The sequence below is a fragment of the Oreochromis niloticus genome, linkage group LG7 (assembly GCF_001858045.2).
Source record: "Oreochromis niloticus isolate F11D_XX linkage group LG7, O_niloticus_UMD_NMBU, whole genome shotgun sequence".
NCBI lineage: Eukaryota > Metazoa > Chordata > Actinopteri > Cichliformes > Cichlidae > Oreochromis > Oreochromis niloticus.
In genome coordinates, this window is record NC_031972.2 from 34,018,033 (window position 1) to 34,041,916 (window position 23,884).

The 23,884-nt window shown below is 38.7% G+C and overlaps 1 protein-coding gene across 2 annotated transcripts in view; it reads right to left on the bottom strand.

Moving 5' to 3' along the window:
- dcc (DCC netrin 1 receptor) overlaps positions 1-23,884 on the bottom strand; it is a 324,319-nt gene that overhangs the window by 225,584 nt on the left and 74,851 nt on the right. For both annotated transcript variants that reach the window (XM_025909079.1, XM_019361335.2), the window contains exon 2: positions 1,179-1,535. In XM_025909079.1, the coding sequence (XP_025764864.1) occupies positions 1,179-1,535 (357 nt within the window). The remainder of the gene's footprint in view (positions 1-1,178; positions 1,536-23,884) is intronic.

Here is a 23,884-nt window from a genome sequence, read left to right on the forward strand (position 1 = left end):
TCAGATGAATAGATTCAAATATAAAGTATATCAATATATTTTAAAGATAAACTAACTCACACACCAAGTATTAGAAAAACCTCCAAGTTTTGCGAGCTACAATTACTAACAGCTAAAGCTCAAAGCACAGAGGTCTAGAAATCATCTGGCAAGCATGAATTTGGAGGGAATAATGTGTATTTCCCAATCGGTTGGTGAATGGTTGCTGGAAGTTGATGGTAGTTGCTGTGAAATCGACTGTTAAAGCCCCAGTGAAGCAGACCCATGGACCAGTCAGTGGCCTCTGGATAACCATTTGCGGTGAGGAAAAAACGTCTATTTATATAAAATCACATAAAATCTTTGTGTGTGTGTTTTAACTAAACACACACTGTTGTAATTGACCTCAGGTCAGCAGCCAGCTTGTTTCAACGAACTGGACCAGAGTGAGGGAACCCTGAGCACACATCTAATTCTGGGAACACTTAAAAGGTCGGCACCTGATGACCTGAAAAGTCTGATTGGGTTATAAACACCGACCAGTCAGAGATGTACTGAAGGGGTCAAAGCATTGTGAGCTTTTCTAAAAGGACTGAACTGAGAGCCAGTAAAGGGACTTCAGTACTGGGGTATTATGTTCACATTTCCATGTGAGTTTCAGGACAGTGGTTGCTGCATTGTGATGGAGTTGAAGTTGTTGTACCAATGATTTGCATTATACTGCGAATAAAGTTTTACAATCGTCTACCCTACTTGATATGAATGCATGGTGAGGCACAGCTTTTATTTTAAAGCCCTTTTTTTTGAAGAGTGTGTGCAGACAAAGTATAGGTGACTAAAGCAATTTGCTAAAGACCCAACCAATCACAATTTCACCTAACAACATCTAGCATCTTCATCCACCAACTGTGGATCAAAAGTTCACAGAGCATTTGTTCCTGACAAAGCAAAGGTTTAGCTCACAAAGAACCTAAACTATCTCGAACTGAGTGAAAACGGTTTATCCACTGAACTTGTTACTATTGTAGACATGAGAAAGAAAATGATTTCATAGTTTCCTGAAAATTACAGGATCTTCAAACTGAGAAATCAACTACTTTTAAGTGTGAGCTATGAAATCACATTTTTGCATTTTGAGTTCATGAGTCTGTTTGACTGAATAGATACTTGTTCAGCTCTAAATCCAAGTAGTCTCTTACCTGCCACAGTCACCCTTGCTGTCCGGCTCACAATGCTTCCCAGTCCATCCAGCGTGGCGAGGCACTGATATTCTCCCTCATCGGGCCGGTGGTGCCGCGAGTGCATCACATTCTGCACCAGCAGCGAGCCGTTGCTCAGCTGTCGCCGCCGCTCATCGACCACCGTGCTAAGCAGCACTCCATCCTTACGCCATGTGATGGTGGGGGCTCCTGCCACGGCATCTGACTGTGCCTGGCAGTCTAGCTGCAGCACACCGCCGCGTACTGTCACCGTGTCCTGAGGCTCCTGGGTGAAAATGAAGTCCACAAAACCTCCAAGACCAGACGAGGAGGAAGAAGATGAGGAGGCATCTGAGGCTGCAGGAAAAAGCAAAGGAGACGAAGAGGAGTTAGTGGGAAGCAAGACACCAACACGACAAATAAACTCATCTACATCAAATACAGGTGTGCTTTAACACACATTTGGAAATCACCATTTATTTATTTATACTTATAAATAATAAAAATATAAATAAATCTCATATTATGCTGATTTTAAATCATAAAAAAATGTAAAGCATAAAATTGCTAAAAGATCCTCAGAGGGGATAGTGTTCAGTCTGTACTGTTCTCTTTCTATACAAATACATTCAGGGCACATTTCTGGAAGACAGCGATTTTGCCGCCCATATTCGCCAGTTAAACTGGCCAATCACAAAAGCAGGCAGACAACCAACATAAACATTGTAGAAATAATTCATGTAATAAATAAACTCCTCAGGACTCAGCAATTTGTAAACCGTAGCACAGGTCAAAAAAGCTACCACTGATTGATATTGCCACAGCAAAAAACAAAGATAACAGCTAATTCATCAACCCCTAAAACAAATTTGAAACCCAGTAACCACCCACACAGTGTGACAGTAAATGCATTATATATACATATATAGTATGACTGAAGTTAAAGGTGCATCTTGTTGCTTGTTTTTGTAGCTTTATGTACTTTTGTTCCTGTCATTTTTTTCAAAATTGAACTCCAAACCAATAATGCCTTGCTCTGCAGGGCTTTGTTCTGTTTTCTACAGCAGATCAATCAGGACTAGAATTCTAATACATGTTTATCTCTTTTTGCTTTACATTTTTATCCATATTTGTCATTAGCTCTGCCAGACATGTCTCTTCAGAGAAGAGAGCGTGGCTCTGAGTATTAACCCCCAACCTGTAGAGCTTCACTCTGCAGGATAACTCATCACTGCTATCAAAGCCACAGTAACCTGCTGTATTCTTTGTTTTTAGGTTTATAGACTTTCTTTAATCTCCTGAAAGGCTCTGACAGCGGCGAGCAGTGGCGGCATCTCCTCCCTTCTTTGATGTTGAGTCTGCTTAAACGTCTTTCATCGTGATCAGAGAGGCAGTTTGTTCAGTCAAAGCCGCCGTTCAACGTCTCCGCATTTCCCGGAAAACCTGAATGGAGGCTCAGAACGACCTGGAGTCACAACGTCGCAGCGCAGAGTCGACTTTGAAGAGCAGCAGATGTTCTTTTTTGTGTGTTTTTCATTTCAGTTGCTCCTATAGGAAAACTAATCAGAGCAAAAACTTCTGTATAAAAGCTAATCCCAGTTGGGCCTGTTCCAATTGGGACCAGAGAAAACAAACGAACAACACTTCATAAAAAAGTCTTTATCTCTAAGAACTGGGATTTGCTTTCAGCAAAGCAACGTCTTTTTCTCGGGTGACAATATAGTGCTGAGTGTGATTTCATTGCAAATGATCAGGTTTCTCCTTACCTCACTATAACAAGAGCCGTGAAATGACTTATCTTGTGGATTGGCACTTTATCAATAAAACTAACTAAACTCTATGTACAAGGTGGATGCCAATACACATCACAGTCAGTGAATAAAACGATTTAGTTGAAACATTTGTCAACCATCAACGAATTCCCAATATATATATTTATAGATGCATGTGCAGTACAACTCCAATTCCCCAAAGGTACTTTATTCTAGTGTACTTAACACTGGCCATTCAAAAAAACACCCCATGAGAATCAAGTTAATTGTTCTTAATTTAGACTCGTTAGCTGCTACAAAGCTGTTACTTACAACAATTTCCCACCTTCATCTCTCCAAAGAACAGACCTGGCAGATACCCTGCACACCCATCTGTCATATTGAGGCTAAGAGAGCGTGGCTAAGGGTGCTTAAAGTCTTTTTAAGGGCTTTTTATTAACAAACAAAAGGCCTTAAAAGTATTAAAGTGTGTTAAACTGAGAGACAATAACATTAACAGCACACATACAGTACAGAAAAGAATATTTTAGAAGAGCAACATCACAGGTATCACAGGTAACTCCGCCTGCAGCCAAGCCCCCACCCACACCTGAGGATCCCTCACTCCTTCCAAAACATCCTAGTTTCCTTCCCCACCCATCATCCCTTGTTTATCTCAATCTTGCTCCTTCTCCCTTTCTTATTTCTTTTTTCGCTCGCTCTTTTCCTTCATGGTTTCCTTCTTATTGATTCTCCTTCAGCAGTCCTCCCCCTCTCTCTCTATCAGTAACTCACTATCTTGACAGCTCTATCTGTATTCACTTCCACCACACACACATACACACGGACACACACACACAGAGATACACACACACACACGCTCAGAGCCAGTCACTTCATCAGCTTGTCCTTGTCCTCGTTGTCCTGCAGTTTGATGCTATCAGTCTCTGCTCAGCCTTCGTCTCTACTCTCTTCTTCTCTCTTTGTTGCCTCTCAGTCACTTTATCTTCATATTTCATCTGTAACATGAAGCCGGTCTTCACTTTATTATCTGACCACAAACTCTTCCAGACATATTTTTTTATGAACTTTTAGGATTTTTTCTTTTAAAAGAAAGTCATATATTTTTCTTACAGTGTTAGTACACCGAGAAAATCTTGTCTTCATAACACAGAATATGTATGAATGCAGCATAAAATTAATGTATGTATGGGGAATAGACAAAATTTGACGACAATCTCAACAAGTTAATAAAAAAAAGTGAAATTGAAGAGATTTCTTGTGTTACTGATTAGCTGACAGGTGGCAATTATTATAATCAGTAAATGAGTCATTTAAAAGATTTCTAAAAATGACAGTTTTCCACTTCCAGCTTTTCAAATTTGATCATTTTCACATTTTAATGTTAATACTCAATAAATGCAATGTCTTTCAATTCTGGACTTTTTTGGGGCAAAATAAGACAATTAAATGTGAGTACGGAGAATGTTACCAGTATTTTGGTGCCAATTTCAAGACTCAATAGAAAACGTAATGAATAACTGTTAGTTTCAACTTGACAAAATATGAAAACCTTCCACTTGCATCTGATTTCTCTCCTCACTGATTTTATTTCCTGACACTTAAAATCTGTCAGAAGCAAAGACTCTGAAAAAAACAAGTAAAATAAAAGGAGTGTAGAGAGAGTGATAATGAGCACTCTTGACAGCAATTTAAAATCAGATAAATGCATTCTGAGTCTAGCTTCTAAGTATATATTGATTACACAAGTTAAGAGGTTTTCTAAGAAGAATACTTGTGCATTTCTACACAGATTGTCCAAACACTGAACATACATGCTGTCAAAGTCCTTTAGACAGGCAAATATATGAGACCTCGCTCCCTGCTTCCACTGGAGCAAGTTGGCCAGACTGAAATGTTTTATCTCTCTTTGTGATTGATGAATATTTATCATTTACTGTTATTTACTGTTTTATGTTTCAACCCCTTTCCCGTCATTTAGTTTTTTTGTCTGTTGTTGTGGTCAGTCCATCTCTTCACAGTAGTTTGGTATCTCTTTGTGGTGAACGTGAATCTTTTGTTCTTTCGTTTTGCTGTGAATTTTTACTGATTTGTCACCTTTTGTTTGATTTCATGGTCACTTTTGTGAATTTCCACTTGTTTGTGGTCATATGGTTGTTTTTTTGGTCCCATTGGTTTTTGCTTACAGTCTCTTTGCCGTCTTTTTTAGCACGCCTTGTGTTTGATTTCTTCTTTCTTCCTTAGGTTGTGGATTTTCACTCTCTTCACGATTTTCACTCGTCATTTTGTGTCTTTGTGGTTGTTTTTTAGCATTTCTTGTGTTTGATTCTATTTCCCTGGTGTGGATTGTCACCTCTTTGTGGTCATTTTACACTTTTTTGTACTTGTCTCTTTTTATTGTGTGTTTACACTTTTATGGTCTGTTTACATGTCTCTGTAGTCGGTGTGCTTCTCTTTGTGGTCATTTTGAGTGTCTGTGATTTTTTTTTGTTACCTTGTGGTAATTGTGGCTGTTCTTCTGAATCTACAATTTCTTCTGGTCATTTTGCATCTCTTTGTAGCTGTTTGAGGTCTCACTTCTGTCTCTCTTTTTTGGAGATTCTGTAATTTTTTTCCTGCCTTTGTGTTTTTTGGGTCCCTTTGTGATTGATGTGCGTCTCTTTGTATTGGATTAGTTTTCCATTTGTGGACTCTTGGCTTTTGTTTTTTTGGTCGCTTTGTTCCTTTTTGATGTAATTTCACATTTCTTTGTAGTTGCTTGATGTGTCTCTCCCTGAAAACTGATGACAGTCATCTACAGTAAACAGGGGCTAAGACTCAGAGACATCCTCTTCCTTTATCCCTGCATGCCTGTATATATTCAATCAAGAAAGCAGAATTTCACCCAGATCATATTAGTCAAGTAGAACTGATGATGATGATGATAGAAACTTGAAATTCAACAGCTGAGATGCTGTGTGTTTGTTCAGTTTAATCCTGATAAAAAGCTAGACTGAAAAATGAGCAACATGCAATATGAAATATTACTAAATCGTGCAGGCTTTGGTTGTGCATTCAATTTTAGATGTTTAAAATCATTCAAGTCTTCAGTAACTAACTATAAGACCTGTTAATCTCGTGGCATTCACAATATTTTTTGTACTTATATGCGTTTGTCTTCAAATGCATATAAAGGTCAAAAGCACACTGATCCTGAGCCATAGCAGTCTCCGCTGATTACAAGATCCTAAAATGTGTTGATCTGAATGCTGGAGCAGCTAATTAACACACTGCAGTAGAATAAATATTCAACACTTAACAGAACGTTACAAGACCAAACAAAACACTTCAGACCTGGTCCAGATCACAAATTTGTTAGCAGGGACAGAAAAGCCATGTAAAGACCTCTATGGAAGACACTCCACTAGTCAGTTTTGTCACAGAGGTAAAGAAGTGGAAGGATATAGAGCCATCCAGGAGTTTAAATGATAAGATGAGAGTCGGTGACAGCAAGGTGGACAACAGCCAAGACCATCTGAACACACAAGCACGCATTCTCACAGTGGCTGACACTGTGGGTTAGTGTCTGGGAAAAAAAAAAAAACGACTGCATTACGGCTCTGGACAACGTCCAGATACTGTGTGCGTGTTTGAAGTCTCTGCCAGCTGCTGCCTGCCAGCAGAGAATCAGCTTGACTGAAAGAAGGCAGCAGGAACGAAGAGGAAGGAAAAAGATGCCCAAAAAAGGAAACCCATCTCTGTCACAATCAAACCATGAAACCATCAGACAGCAGCAACATATCAGGAAATAAACCAACAATGTGTTGCTAAATGAAAAAAACAGCATTTCAACCGTGTAAAGCTTGAAAAGTTGACAGAAGAAAAATAATAGAGGAAATTAGTTGAGGAGTAAAGTTGTTCATACTTATTTAAAAGTTTGATTTTTTCAGTACAGCAACGGAGAGTGCAAAGAGACATACTGCTAATGTTTTTAAAATTCAAATTCTTTTCTGTTGTGCTGTGATCATTATTTCAGTTATATTGTGTTTAGGTTTAGAGTTGCATGGTGATGAAGTTTTCAGACTGACTAAGAGCCATGCGAGGGTGTAGATATTATAATACAGTGGTTCCCAAACTTTTTTTGCCAGGCCCCCCTTTTTTACAAGAAAAATGTTTGCGCCCCCCCACCACACACACACACACACACGCATCCTCCAAACACACACACACATATTTTGTTTACAAACTCCATTGCGGTTTATTTCACACCTCAAACATTTAGTAAACAATTAAGCAATTACAAGTAAACGGCAATAAATGACAGGTAGTAATAAAATATACTACTAACTCTTTTACGCTACGTCCACACCTACACGGGTATTTTTGAAAACTCAGCTGTTTCTATGCGTTTGGGCTTTTCGTCAACAGGTAAACGGCGTTGCGATTCACCGAAAACGGAGATTATTTAAAACTCCTTTTTTGCGTTTATGTGTGGACGAGGATTACAGAGTTCGTCACGCAACGACAAAGGTATGTGCCTCTTTTCACATCACGCTGTGCGCCACGTTATTGTTTACATGAGATGAATTGCAGAATGGCAGATAGAGACACAATACTGTTAATCTGACTATCTTCAGGTTTTACACGCTTACATATACACACGCAGTTACTGTCCCTGCATTTAGAAAGGCAGAGGCGTCACGGTGTGATTATTTTACATATAGTTGTTTTTTTCGTGTGTAATAATTTTCAACATTGCTATCAATACATTTTTCAAAAAATGCCTCTCTGTGCAAAATGGGTTCAAAAACAAAAACGGCTGTGGGATACTGTTTGTCCGTGATTTGAACAGGGGGAACAAAATACGGCAGGATCAGCCTGATATTATTTGTATCCCACTGTAACTTTACTGCATAAAGAGCTAACATGTCCAAAATGTCAGGAGTAGTTAGTTATTACAACAAGTGTTTGTGAACTAAAAATCAAGAATGTGGGATACTGTTTGTCCGTGATTTGTCGAGCCCAGCGCTGCTCCCGACGCAGGGAAACTAATTTTGCAGGGGAGACCTACCTTGGCACTTGTGCAGGTGAAGCCAAAGGGAAGATATGCTTCACCATATTTTCCTGTCTTTGGCTTGGAAGGAAGTTGGTTTGGAAACAGATTTGGCGATGCTTCATCTCCTGCTTTGCGTTTGTGTGGGAGCCCCGTCAAAAACCTGTCCACAGTGTCCAAGCGCTCTTTTTTTTTGTTTTTTTTTCATACCGCGGCCCCCCCCCCTGCAATGGCTCTGCGCCCCCCCTAGGGGGCGGTCCCCACACTTTGGGAACCTCTGTTATAATATGACATAGATCATAGTGATTAAGGACCCCTAGTCAGTGTTCGGGGTTGTTCAGATGGTGAGAAAGAGTGTTTATATGTCTGTGTGGTATATGGGGCACAGCGATGTGACCAAAAACAGAGATCTGTCTGTTGTACATATACTGTACATTGTGTACACTAAGTTTCTATAAGAATTCCTGCACTTATTTGGCATCCATTTGCCAATTTATAAATGAGTATTGGGTACGAGCTCTTAATCTTTGAATTCAGGTGTTTTCAGTCACATTGCGGTGTGTGTTTGCAGGTGTATAAATCAAGCCTATATCCATGTTGCCTGCCTTTACAAACACTTCTAAGGGTATGGATCAGTCCAAAGACCTGACATAACTCGAGCATTTAAAAGGTGCCACAGGTGCAACAAGTCACTTCATGAAATTTCTTCCCCTCTAGATATTCCATGACCATGTAAGTGGGATTGTGGCTGAATTGCTGTGGTTCCTCAACAACTCCACTTTGCAATAAAGTGAAAAACCACACAAAGTTATGGAGTACTGAGGTGTATAGTACGTAAAAGTTAGCAATGCTCTGCTGACTCAACTACAGGCAATAACATCAGCACAAAAGCCTCCTCCTGTAATGTGGAGGTGGCCCAGTACTTTTGCCCAAAACTTTATGTAACCTGTAAGTACCGGACTATCAAGATCTCAGCTCATCAAAAAATTCCAAACGGTCTGCTCATCACCTTTAGAAAGGAGTTCCAGTATCTAAAACAGATCAGATTTAATATGTTGGTGTTACTTAAAATTCATTGCCTCAAAAGTAAATAAAAAGATGTAAAAATTGCGTTCTCATGAACTTGAAAAAAATAGAATTAATGAACTTTAATTAATGAAACGTTTTTAACCCTTTCTTGCATGAATTATGACAACCTCAATCAAGTATTTTTATTCATCTTTAGGCATGAAAAAAAGATTTTTGAAATTCATTTTTTTAAACATGTACCTTTCAAAGAGTTTTTTACGTGTCCACTTAGGTGGACAACATGTGTTTTGAGTGGGTGGCACGGTATCGAGTGACACATCAGTGTCCAATGTAGTGGTTTATGTGCAAGTATACCATCAACACTGACACAAATACAAGAAACAGCCTTTGAATAGCTGTCCACTGTAGTGACCACTATGCATGAAAAGGTTAAGGTTGATATCAAATTTAAAAAAGCTTGTTTTATAGTCCTATGTAAATATAATTGGATGTTATTGATTGTCATTAATTTAACTGAGTTGAAATGAAAGACAAATAACACAAGAAAGAAGGAGAAAAAGAAAAGAAGAAACCTGGATGTATGCACTATTTTCTGGAGTAAACGTTTGTGATTGCTGAAGGCTGAAAATTTCTGCTTGTTAGGCTTGAAAAAGTTGTAGAACCTCTAAGAATGAACTCGAGGAAAAGAAGTGCTAAGTTAGCAGGAAGCAGTGAAAAGTGAAGCAGAAAAGGAAAGTTTGATAGAGTTAAATGGAGGTCTGACCCCTTACACACTGACTCAAAGCTCACGCTGTCACCCAGTAAGCATCATCACACAAGCTGACTCATCTCAAAGTGACCTAACTGAAACCTGACAGAAGCAGCACACAGCCACTTTCTTCATATCTTCTTGACACCCAGAGCTACACCAGACTTTGGCACCACTTCCTGTCTGATCAGCAACTTACTGATTGTTTTTTTCTTTTACGTAACTTTGACTGGAAACCAGTTTTTTGTTGTCTCTGTGCACATTAAGAATAATCATCATGATTAGCGTCAGTGCAATTACCTTAAAATCTCAAAAGTGAAACAAAAATCATTGTTGCTGAACTTCAGAGCAGAGCTGATGTGCACAAAGACAGTTTTTCCAGGATCCTCTGTAGTTGTGTGAAAAACTAAACACACCCTAAAATTCAATGGTCCTGTGGTAAGACCTTATAATACCAAGGATTTTTAATACTAACTACTGTACAGTGCTTTTCCTCTCACACACACTCATACCACTGCTTTGTCTGCAGTAGCTCTATTGCTTTCAGTCTCTGTTATATAGCTCTTCCTGTCCATGATGACATGACATGACTGCTCATCAATGCACGAAGAAAGGTCCACAAAGACAGGAATGAGTGAGTGTGGTGTGGAAGAACTGGACTGGCCTGCAAAGAGTCCTGACCTTAACCTGATAGAACACTTTTGGAATGAATTAGAGTGAAGACTGTGAGCCAGGCCTTCTCGACCAACATCAGTGTCTGACCTCACAAATAAACTTCTGGAAGAATGGGCAAAAACATATACCCATAAACACACTTCTAAAACTTGTGGAAAGACTGAAGAGTTAAAGCTGGATTAAGAACTTCATTTGCGTGCAAAGGCAGATGAGCAAATACTTTTGGCAAATATAGCGTTCTTCTCTTTGTAGGTAGTTGCATGTACAAATACTTTTCCTGACATTGCTGCAGAAGTATATATGCAAGCCAACCCTATCCCCCCAACATTATAAATCCCAAGTTAACCCTTTCAAATTATCCATATAACATCTGTTCACATATTTTACCCTGGACCAAAGTTACCATTCCGAGAGTCACATCATGCAAGCATGGCTTAAAAAACATATTCTTAAAAATTATATCAGTACAGTATAGAGTAATCTGGATTTTAGGCTTTTATGCAGCACTGACCATGCTACCATGTGGCACCTCTCTTGTGCACCCATAGTCTGAAAACTGTTTTATTTCAACTCATAGATTTTGAGTTTAATAATTTAAGCTGGTAATGTACTGAGTTTTATTACTTGACAGCACAGATTGTGAAGGTCAGACACAAGTGGTACATTAATGGCATTTTTTCCCTCCAAAGCCTGTCTCATAATAAGTAATTTTAGACTCACACGTGGAGGTTTCACATTCGTACAGACTCACTTTGTCTGCTGAAGTGGGTGACTGTTGAAAATGTGTAACCCAAGTCTCTCCAGTTTCACAGGCTAAAACACATTTAACTGAACCACTGTAACTACTGTGCTACATTGAGAATGAAAAACACCTATATCAGGTGGTCGTGCAATCTATAAATAAGACAAAAAATATTATGAAATAAGAACACGTTTTCAGCTGTGAGCAAACATAACCTCCCAAAACTTTCTACAGAGTTTGTGAAATAATATCACTATCTCTGATAACTGTTAATGAGCAGGACAACTTTGTGGTAATTTTACTGTTCAATGTTATTTCATCATTAGTAAAAAGTAATTAGTAAATAAAAGCTCTGGGCTCCATCATGATTTTAACCTTATACCGAATCCACCCTTAATTTAACCTTGCCAAAACTTTAAGGTGACTTGCAGTACTGAGGTGGTCACTGGAAGCTTCAAGAGCTGTGTTTCACTCATGCAGATTAATATAATTCAGCAATAATCAAGTTAGTTACGCTTCTGCAAAGGCAGGCTTCATATTCTGCTTTCAATAGCTGCGAGACAGCCTTTGGATACTGATTGTAGACAATATAAAAGATGGATTCCAGAACTGCCTTAAACTTGCATTATTTCTAAAGGCCAGCAATGGATGACTACAGTGGTTCTACAAAAGCTTCTGGTCCTGCAGAAGTTTGTGAGAAAACATCCCTCATGAAAAAACATTCATGTTTGTTTAGGTGCTTATTCATTATGTAATATATGGTCATTACTAGGGTCAGTAAGGGCGACTGGACATGTCAGTCACTAAAAACACTAGAGCTGGCTTAACCCAAACATCAAGTCTGTAAGTTGTTACTGAAAACAACACTGGCAAATTTACCAAGCAAAAATTCTCAGTTTAGTCAAACATGCTGTTATTCGTGTAACTCAGTGTCTCGCACAATTTGCCTCAAAATTTCAATCCATCCATCTGTTTTCCTAAATACTTTCCCAAGCATTTAAGAAGGCAAGGTTGGAGCTTAATCCAGATAACACAGAGTGAGAGGCAGGCTGCCTCTAAGATCATTTAAAGAAAAATAAAAGTATTCTTTGAGGACATTTTGAAGAGTGGTATTTTTATGTGCAGTCACTCAATAATAATACAGAATCAGTAGCTGCTCTGTGATGTAAAGTCTCTGCTGTGTCCTTGTGGCTCTCAACACCATTCAGTACTGAGAGTCTGATGATGAGAAAAAGGAAAAGAGAAAGAAAGGCAGACAGACAAACTGCAACCTCAGTCAGATGCGAGTCATCCTGAAGTAACTGATTAGCATATCAATATCAACTTCCAATCACTAATATTAAATATCAACTCAATAAAAACTGCAGGACAATAAGAACTGAACGGTAGCTTCATTTATTTTATTGTTTCACCACAAAAAAGTGGGCTGGTCAACAGCATGAATTACTGGCTCCACCCCGACCCCGGGGACTTGCTTTTTGTCCCCAAAGACAAAGTCTCGGAGTCCTCACTACAACACTGTGCAAACATACAGTATTTATATCCCCTCACCCCCCGAAATTAGCAATGCATGTAGGCACACAGTTTGTTAAGGTCCCATCTGCAGTGAGCTATGACACCAGCTGGACAGCAGTGTGTGCGTGTTTAGCATTAAGCCTTTATTAACAAGCATCACCTGCTGTCCACCCTCTGTGTCTCATTGAGTTAAAACTCCCAGCTGAGCTCACCACATGCACCAACCAATCCATAGTCAACGGGCAGCAGAAGGATATCACTTCAATTAAACATCTTTATTATTGCTTGTTAAGAGATCATAAAGAGCAGTGCTTAAAGACAATAGCAACAGCAACAATAGGCGTCATGGACTGGAATACTTTATTTTGAAATAATTCAGCATTACTTGAATTCAGCTGCTCTGTCACACACGCAATAAAAACAGGATGGCTCAAATTTTTGATCAAGAGGCGGTTGCACAAGTGAACCAATGGGAGGCAACCTGTGTCAAAACAATCACAGTTTAAGTCAGACTCACTGCAATCACTCTCAGACAAATTGGTGAAGGTTTGCAAATAATAGTACTCTAACATGTTACGAGCACTCTAAGTCAGTCTGTGCTGATGAGCGCAACTCGTCTGGAATGCATCTCTTTGTATAGTGGATTTGACTTAAATGGTTGCACTTTGATTCTATACCATCCATCCATCCATTCGCTTCCGCTTATCCTTTTCAGGGTCGCGGGGGGCGCTGGAGCCTATCCCAGCTGTCATAGGGCGAGAGGCGGGGTACGCCCTGGACAGGTCGCCAGTCTGTCGCAGGGCTAACACACAGGGACGGACAACCATTTGCACTCACATTCACTCGCACATTTACACCTAGTGGCAATTTGGATTATCCAATTAACCTATCCCCACAAGCTGCATGTCTTTGGACGGTGGGAGGAAGCCGGAGTACCCGGAGGGAACCCACGCAAACACGGGGAGAACATGCAAACTCCACACAGAAAGACCCCGGCCTGATGGTGGAATTGAACTCAGGACCTTCTTGCTGTGCGGCAACAGTGCTAACCACCGTGCCACCGTGCTGCCGATTCTATACCATTGCTGCCAAATACTTATCACATTTTGCAGTTAAAATGCCAACCTGAAGCAAATGTGTCACTATTTGCGGCGGTATCTGGGTGCCTGTAGCTCAGGAGGTAGACCAGGTCATCTACCAACTGGATGGTTGGTGGTTCAGTCCCTGGCTGCATCAGTCTGCATGCCAAATATCTTCAAGCAAGATACTAACCCCAACTTGTTCTGTTATCCATCCACTGGAGTGTGAATGTTAGTGTGATAGTACATATGTCATAGAAAAAGTGCTGGGATGAATGAGACACATCATATAAAGTGCTTAGGTAGGGCTAGATAAGATCCAGTAAGTAGTGAACTATTGTTTAATGGGAATTTCTGTGTATGTACATGACAACAAGTTTGTAAGACAGTAAGAGTTTTGTGATCATCACTAAGTCATTACTGTTAATTGCTATATTATCACATAATTGCCAACTTGACCTCATTCAATTGTAGACTGATAGCAGGGTGATCTATATTACTATATTATATGTATTGAATATCACAGACATTATATAGTATTATTATTATTTTATTATTATTTTGTTTATCTTGATCTACCAAAATATGTTTGAAGATGGCAACCGACTGTGAGTGCTCAAAAACATGGTCCCTATATTTAGCTGTGTAACTGTAGCATAAAAGAGGCCTACTTTACTTCTCCTTCTTTCCTATAATATAACTCCAGTTTCCATGGTGAATGTTCACATAAAACATGGCCAAAGTTTCAAATGATAAGCTCAGAGCATGTACAAGTAATCCATGTGAGCCAAAAGCTCCAAACACTCAGACTACTCAGGGCTCTTTATGGTCATCTCATGGTAGATCACAGAAACCCTGCCCAGGTGTTGTTTCACCTTGTGTTTTATAAGGGGCAGCCAATCGGAAGACAGCTGACTTGAAATGGGAGCTAAAATAGCTTCTTTCATCCAGAGGATGAACTGAGGGCCTGCACCAAGGCTCAGTCTAACATGAATAAGGATTATTTGCAACTGTGAATTATGCAACTACTAAGCTAATAATATGAATACAGAGCTAACAGTGAGCTTTTATGCATTAATCTCTGTGTTTTTTAGAGAAGTCGGTAGGGGAAAACATGAAGGTGATCAATAATATCAGCTTTTACTAGGGTGTCTTTCAGAAGCTCCACTGACACTATACTAAAAATACCAATAAAATATGAAGGACATTTGGTAACACCCAGTATGATTAAAATAGTCATACCTGGTGACAAACAGGCAAAGATATCACGAGATTCAAATAAAAAAACATGCAATCACTGCTGATTTATCACAGTTATTATATATATCAACATTTATTTCCATATGTACAAAGTTAATTTTATATGGTCCATGATTTTTATGTTTTATTTCACAAAAGTCTACAAATAGAGCTGTATTTTGTTTTTTTTAAAAAGGAAAGGAAATGCGAAAGCTTTAATATTTTTCCAAAGTGTTTAAACATCTGCTGTCGTTAATTTAATTTACACTCTGAAAAGAAACAGACTGCAATTGATTGTGCTGACAGAAAGACACACACTCACACAGTAATTAGCAGGAAACACAGCAGGCTGAATGGGACTAGGCTAATTAAGACCAATTGGTGTTAATATCAGAGCGGGTGAAGAGTGTGTGTGTGCACAACACATTCAGATTAACAGAAAGTGATTTTTACTGAATGTGTGACGCTCTGCGAAGAGGTGTGAGGCAGCATTTTTTTAATCTTCTCATGATATGTGTCAGCGAGATGCTTGGATTTGCTGAAATGTTTCATCTCAGACATACATAAAAGTGGTATCGAATAAAAACAGAAAAAGACAAATAGCAATCAGAGCTCTGAAATACTGAAATACTTGGAAAATTGCTTTGGTTTAGTTGAACTAAAAGTGAAACCTTAAATAAATACAATCACAATAGATGTTATAAGACATGCTATTCTAAACAGCAATGGAACAAAGTCAGAGACAGAGACACATACGTGACAAAATTATTGCTTGTATTCAGTGATGGAGAAAGAACATATCAAACACTTTTTGAAGGTTAAGACTTCAAAAAGTAAAGAGAAAAACTGAAGTTGTTGCACTTTCATGTCAGCTACCTACTTAGGTTCATCATTTTAAGCAGAAATTCTTGTGTAAGGCGGGGTGACTTTTGAAACTGTGAGAATTGCAAGGGCAGAACTATCTGATTTTATTTTAATGCTTTTCATCAGTTTTACGACCTTCTCACTAACAAAGACATCATCCATGGCCTGTCGTACTACAACGAAGGAAGAAAGAAAGTAAAGGATAAGCCATAAAATTAAAGAAAAAAATAGTGGCAACACCAGTGCTACCCATCAACCTTCTAGTAGAAACACATATGGTGTCAATTTCAAATCCTATGTCACTGTGTTCTCAAGTTATCAAATTCAAAAGAGTTTCAGAAAACCTGACCTGTGACCTCTGACCTTGAGGTCAAGGACACTGGGATTCAAACTCATCCAAAGTCAGTACATTCACCAATGATGACTTCCTTCTTAAATCGTTCACAAGAATTTCAGAAAACTTGACATTTGACCTTGACTTTGAGATGGAGGTCTCTCAGATTCAAACGTGTCTGAGATTTTTAGTAGCTACATGTACATTGACAAACATAGGTGTCCACATCGCACGCCTGCCCACCCAGCAGGGTAATAACAATACCCCGTCAACCTTTTACAGCTGAGGGGTAATTACATGTTTTTTTCATTGTGTCCCTCTAAACATAAGAAAAGTTCTTTTTTTCACTGTTTAACACAGAGCTTTCTGTTAGTGGGTTCACAGTAAGACATTTTCTTCACTTCAGTTCTATTTATATAGTATCTGTTAACAACAACATCCACATTAAGACACTTTATACAATACTTTACTTTTCTTTTACTTTATACAATAAAATAAAGCCCCAAACCCCAACAGCCTGATTATCCACTATGAGCAGCACTTGGCAACAGTAGAAATGAAGAACTCCAATTTACATTGAAGAGGCCTACAACAGAGAGAGTGATAGCCAACTGCCATGATGCCTTGCCATTCCTCAGAGCAACAATATGCTTGTCTTTTTTATTTGTTATTGGGCCATAGTTTTAATGGTCTGGCCCACTTATGATCAAATTGTGTTGTGTGTGTCCCACAAAGTAACATGAGCTTGTCATCCCTGCTTAGAAGATTGTACATAGTTAGATGTAAGAGCAATATTTAGTCCTCAGGAGCCTCTGATAAGTTGTTGTCAGTAATATATTATCCATAAAGCAGTCATCCGAATAAGTGGTCTGGGTACTAATAGCAGACTCCAACAACAATTGTAAGTAACAACAATCGAAAATCTGAGTGAAAAAAACTCTAATGTGAAAAATGAGCAGTTTTCTTTTCAGCTTTCTAAAAACAATATTAAAAATAAAACTTTCAAAGCCGTTCCTCATTTCATCAGGGTTGTTTGAAGGTCTGAATTGAACAAGAGAGCAATTTATATAGCAGACGACATAGATTTTGTCAAAACTGATTCAGAATAAAAGAAAATGGTATCTGTCAAAAAATGACAGAACAACGTGAACAAATACTGAAAAGGGAAACGAAATGAAAGGAAACACACCTACACACACACACACACACACACACACACACACTTATACAGTGAATATGATCATGTTTGTCTCATGGGATGCAGTGTCACTGCTGTCTGTGGATGCATTTTGACAAGGACCAAATGGAAAACACACACCCTTGTGTATGTGTGTGTGTGTGTGTGTGTGTGTGTGTGTGTGTGTGTGTGTGTGTGTGAGTGTTTGCAGGTTAAAACCCCAATAAGTGTTTGGGCTGCACATTGTTAACGGAGACCTTTACTGCTGTCAGACACAATTACCAACTGGTCAACAGGAGGCCAATTATACAGACACACACACGCACGCACACACGCACGCACACACACACACACACACACACACAGACACACACACACAGACACACACACACACACACACACACACACACACAGACATGCACACACAAAATACAATGACAATAACAAGGTAGCTTAGTGTCAAAGTGGCAAGAAGGGAGTAGCTGTCATAACACACACAAATTCATAAATGACAATTTTAAAGTAGCTTTTTGTCCCAGTACAAAGAGAATAAATGTCATACATGTCACTGACACCCACTGATACACAGGACAATGACACCTCAGGTCCACTTTGTCCCCACTCCCACTGACCTATTTGTATTTAATTAACTGTCATTTTAACAATCAGATTAATCACCATCAGATTAACTATTAATGAGTTTATGAATTCACTATAGGAGTTTTGTGTAGATGGGGTCATCACTTTTAGTGGGAGATTAAATTAAAATTCATGGTTTTTCTTGAGTTGTGTCTTGATAGGAGGTAAAAGGTCAAAATATTGATTAGATCTAAAATGAAGGTGGAAGGTGAGATTAAATAAGGTTAAAGTCATCTGGACAGGCTCACAGTTTGATCTAAAGTTCGGTTTTAATGGACATTAATGGACATTAAAACGTGTGGTAAATTTGAAAATACATTGTTGAATATAAAGTTTTACATAACAAACTTACACTATTCACAGCTGCTCACTGTTTTGGCCTCCAGATGCCCAGCACAGGTATATGAGATAGTCAAACGCATTCCCGAGCATGACTGGGGTCAATACTGCCACTGCTGTTATTATGCTACCTATCAGTCAAACTCACAAATCCCCTCTTTACAGCAGTAGCTTTTTCATTGTTACTTGTAAGCAGCTGAAAAATTAAACTGTATAATTAAACTGTACAGTTAAAGCTAACCAGGAAAACCAAAGAAACTGCAGTCCCTCTAATGTTCACTGGAGGCAGCTCCAGAGTGAGTCAATCTCCATAGATATGTTAAAATGTTCTTAGCAAAACGGTAATCATAATAGTAAAATGGGGGGAAGGGACAGTGAGATGGAGAGAAGACCTGAAAGTGCAAATGGGTGTATTGATGTTCAGAAGTTCAGACGCGTACTGCAGAGCAAGATTATGGATTACCTTAAAGACGAGGAGTAGAATCTTGAAATCAATACAGTTATTTAACTGGAAGCCATTGGAGGTACTGAAGGACAGGTACATTGTGACTAATGGAAGAATTTCTGGTGATCATGCTACCAATTGAAATGTGGACCAGTTGAAGTTTATGTATGGACTCTAAAGACTGAAAAGAAAAGAATTATAGTAATCGATGCAGGATGTAAGCAAGGTCTGGAAAGGATGGCAGTAATATTGTGTGTGAAACATGGACAAAGGTGATTTACATGGACAAAGGTGATTTACATTACGAAGATGAAAACATGAGGACCTAGGGATGTTATTGATGTGCACTTGAAAAGAAAGCATGATGTCCAGGATGACACCCAGACTCTTAACATGAGAGGAGCAAAAAGCTGTTATATTTAGACAAAGCGGATTTGGTGCCAATGAGGAGAACACTGATTTTATCTCTGTTCACTTTGAGAATGTTACGAGAAAATCAGGATTTGATTTCCTGGAGACAAACACAGAGGGTGATGGGTGTGAGTGTGGTGATAGGTTTGGTGGACACAGAGTTGGGTGTCATCAGCATATATGCTCAGATCTAAGAGGATGAGAATGGTTAAGAGTCACTGTCAATTGTCATAAGCAGAGATGGGCAGTAACGCGTTACTTGTAACGCGTTACTGTAATCTGATTACTTTTTTCAAGTAACGAGTAATGTAAGGGATTACTATTGCAAAAACGGTAATTAGATTACCGTTACCTTCCCGTAGGAACGCTGCGTTACTGCGTTACTAAAACCGTGATTTTTTTGCGAGAACGTCTCATGACAGTGACGTAAGCGAGTGCGACGTTCGTGACAACAGCTGTCTGCAGATCATGCAGCGTTTAAAGCGTGGAAGTACTGACCTTATTTTGAGTTTGATTCCATAAAAAGTGACAAAAACATTAGTGTCCGTTGTGCGTGGGAAGAAAACTTCTTTTTACAGCGAAAAAACCCCTAAACTTCCAAGCAAGCACCGAGTGTACTACGACGTAATGTGAAATTCACAGAGAAACTCGCGGATTCTTCCACTGACCGCCGCGGCACACCTGCACCAGGGTAAACCTCCTCCGCCTACCCCAGTCCTGCTTTACAGGTGAAAATAGAGCAACAGGACCGCTAGTCTTTGATTTTATTTATTTTTTGCTGTGTTTTACTTGCATCTATTTGAAAGAGTGAGTGTAAACATAAAAAATTTTTTATTTTATGTGCTGGAATGTGCAGAAAATAGGTTTAAATGTTAAACAAATTTCTTCCAGTCAGAGAATGTTGCATATAATTTAATTTTTGCTTGATGCATAAAGTTAAAAGATTAAAACTAATAAAACAAGTTTTAAAAAGAGACTTTTCCATTTGATTACATTTTGTATGATGAATTATGCAGAAAAAGTAGAATTGGGCTGAAAGATCTATCGCTTTATCACCTATTCAGGTTGTAAATCGTGTTTTTAAAAAGTAACTAAGTAACTAAGTAATTGATTACTTTTGAAAATAAGTAATCAGTAAAGTAACGGGATTACTTTTTGGGGGAAGTAATCAGTAATTAGTAACTGATTACTTTTTTCAAGTAACTTGACCAACACTGGTCATAAGGAGGTCATTACTGATTTTTTTCCAGGGCTGTTTCTGTACTATGAAAGGCAAATAAACCAAGCTTAAATTGTTTATACAGGTTATGGCCAGACAACTGAGCATGAACCTGTGAACCCACTATTTCCTCAAGGATTTTAGATAGAAAGGGCAGGTTGGATGAAAATTATTGAAATTGCTGGGATCTGCAACAGGTTACTTATGTACACGTGACTTGAGAAATGAGGAAACAATACCAGACATAAGGAAGGAAAGAACAATAGTATTTATTATGGTGGACAGAGAGAGTAGCAAGCTTATATTAAGTTAGTAGGAAGAGGGTCTAATTGACAGGCAGATAGCTTGGATTTCTGAAGAAGGTCAGAGAGAGGTTTCAACCTTTAAAGTGTACCAGAGGACTGAGGGAAGTGGTGAAGACAAACTGTAGGAGGTGTTAGTGCTTAGCTGCCAGTGAATCTTGTCAGCATTGGTAATGTAAATGTAAAATGTAAAACCTGAGCCAAACAAGCAGTTTTAAATCCTTTTTAATAGGCCAAATCCAGAAAGTATTTCGATGGGATGAATGCACCAAATCCCGCTCTGTTGGAAAATAACCCTAAAAAAAAGGCTACTAATCACTCAAAATCAATACAAGCTGATCAATAAGCCGAGGTGTCATGTGATCACAGAGAGAGGAAGAGTATTCAGAGACCAATCTGGTGTGCTCACAGCAGGATAGCATCAGGGATGAAATCTTTAGTGTGAAGCGAAAATGGTGTCGAAGCAGTTTTAAGTCGTCTTTGATCACAGATTCACATCCTGAAAACGCAGAGAGTTGGGAAATAAAACATAGGAGCCGAAAGCTGTGGGATGAAAAGAAAGATCAGGATGAAAAGAAATATCAGAGAAGGAGAGAAGTGTGAACGTGTTTGGGGTTTTCATTCGAAAGCCATTAATTCATTTTTCCTCATCAGACTTAAGTTTATATTTTAATCTTCTCTCCTTTCCCCCAATTTGTCTTTTTCCTGGTGTTTGTTTAAATAAATGTTGTTTCTATGCATTTTAAATGTCAAGTAATAATCATCTAAAATGTTGTTGATGATATAAATAAAAAAAGCAAATATCTGCTTTTCTTTAGGAAATCTTTAACACTAATTCCAAGTTTTGGTAAGTGATTCTGATATCATCAATTCAAACTGCTGATGTGGGTTTTTAAAACACACAGAATCTCCCACAGGTTGAGTTTCAGTAACAGATCTGTCCCTGTGCAAACTGAACAGGAAGAAACTGAAATTGGTTCCATGCTGAGAAAATGTCTCTCAGCTGGAAACCATTTTCAGAGGTGGAAGGTCAGCAGTGTGTGGCTCAGTCAGACGGTCCAGCAATCTGTCTCCAAATGAATGCTGCCACAAACCTCTACAGTAGTGGAAAAGGTCAGTGCTACATGATCACAAGGCCTAGTAGTAGAATTTACTAGAAAACCTTGAGCTTCAACAACTACAAGGCCTGTTGCTCTCATATTGAAAAAAATATTGCTAAATTTTACTCAGTGTTTATATCCAAAACAGTTGACAGTAAAATCAATACAAGTTGTTTAACTGTGTCATATGAGTGTTATATAAGATTCGTATTCATGTATCAAGACATGCTAGATTCAAAGCCAAAAATAACTATGGAGTCTAGGGCCTGGAATAATTATCAGCCTGAAGCTAAAAGGAGAAGAGGTCTTTGAGAATTCATAGGCATGATTTTCAAACACTTAGAGTGAGTATAACGACTCAGCCTTGAGTTACAACAAGAAGTACATCTGGCTTTATATCAGGAACAATGAACATGCGTATAGGCACAACCAACAAAAACTGGCACAACTAGAAAAAGAATGATAGTACAATAATTGGAGCTAGAATAGCTAGAACATGTAGAATAACTAAGGGCAACAATTACTGTAAGAGTAAAACATGAACAGGGCTTAAAGCAAATGAACAGCTAGAGGGTTTAGCCAGCTTCAATGCTACACATTCAAGAACGAAAAAAACAATAATAACTGCCAGTGAATGGAAAAAAAATCAATCTAGAATTAGATTGATTGAACAACAGCTTATAGGACAAGAGGGCCTAGAATTAAGATAGAAAAGACCTGGATCTACAACAGATAGGTTCTAAGGATAACGAAGTAGAACAATAGCAAGGCAGAACCAGGCTAAACTTAAAACTCTTCATGTACGACTCTAAAGCATAGTGGTAGAACAATGGTGCGGCCCACAGCTGAAATTGTGTTAGGACCTTGAAATTTCCAAGACAGAACTCTCAATGGTTCAAAGTAAGGAAAAACATGACCATTAGACATAAAAAGCAACATGTCTTCTTCTAGATATAGTAAAGGGCTGGAAGAACCAACAAAAACAGTAAGAGCTATAGAGAACATACAACAACAGCTAGGGCTAGAATAACTATGATGTTATGAACGACCAAGGCAACTAAGAGTAGTGAGTAGTCTAGGGGGAAGACAAGGCTTCAGGCAAGATCGAATAAAAGGGCTAGACTAAGAGAGATAGAGACACTATATTTGAAGGTAAATGCCACATAATGCAATGTTAGGTCTGCATTAGGAGGTAAAGTTAGGGAGGATTAAAGTCTTTCACTGTTTACCGATGTTTTCAGTGCAATTTTATTTTGTATGGGTAGTCCAGCTACTTGACTAGCATTAGGAACATTGTATACTTATACTTAAAATACAACTTGCTCTGTTCCAGTTCTAGTAGGAAACAAGGGCACATTTTATCTTCAACTATTCACATAGCTGCAATAGCTCGCTTAACCTAAAGATGTAACTATAGATTGCTATGACAGCTTGCACAAAGGACCCATCCGTCTGTTCTCTGGGGGAGGACAGTCTCTGTCTACAGTTCCAGTGGCAACGGCCCATGACTGTTATATTAAAGCCTATGAACCAGGGCACTCTTGTGGAGTTATGCCTATGGTGACACACATAACCTTTTCCATTTCCAGCTATGTTTGAGTTGTATAAACAAAAAAAAGTCATCTCCTTCTTTCTCTAGATGTTTCATATTTTTCTCTACAATCACTGTTAAATCAAAGAAGAAAAACTACGATAATGAAAAAAGCACTAGTAGAGAGCAAAGAGGAAGAAACAGAGAGCAGGCACGACTTGAAATCCTTGAACGAGATTTACTACAACAAACATAGCATGAACTGAAAGTGCTGATGCTAGCTACAAAGTTGAGAGTTAGAATTAAAAAGCCTTGAGAACAATGTTTAGGACGTGGGGTGGAACACCTGGTAACTAAAGGGCTACAGCTCAAATGGCTGACTACAAGGTATAAAGTGAGAAGGAAGAAGAATGAGAACATTAAGAGCAAGAAGAGGCCCTGGGGTTCTCAGGCTGAGGATAGTAATGATCATTTGCCAACATATGGCATGTTGGTGTGATATCTTTGTAAGTGT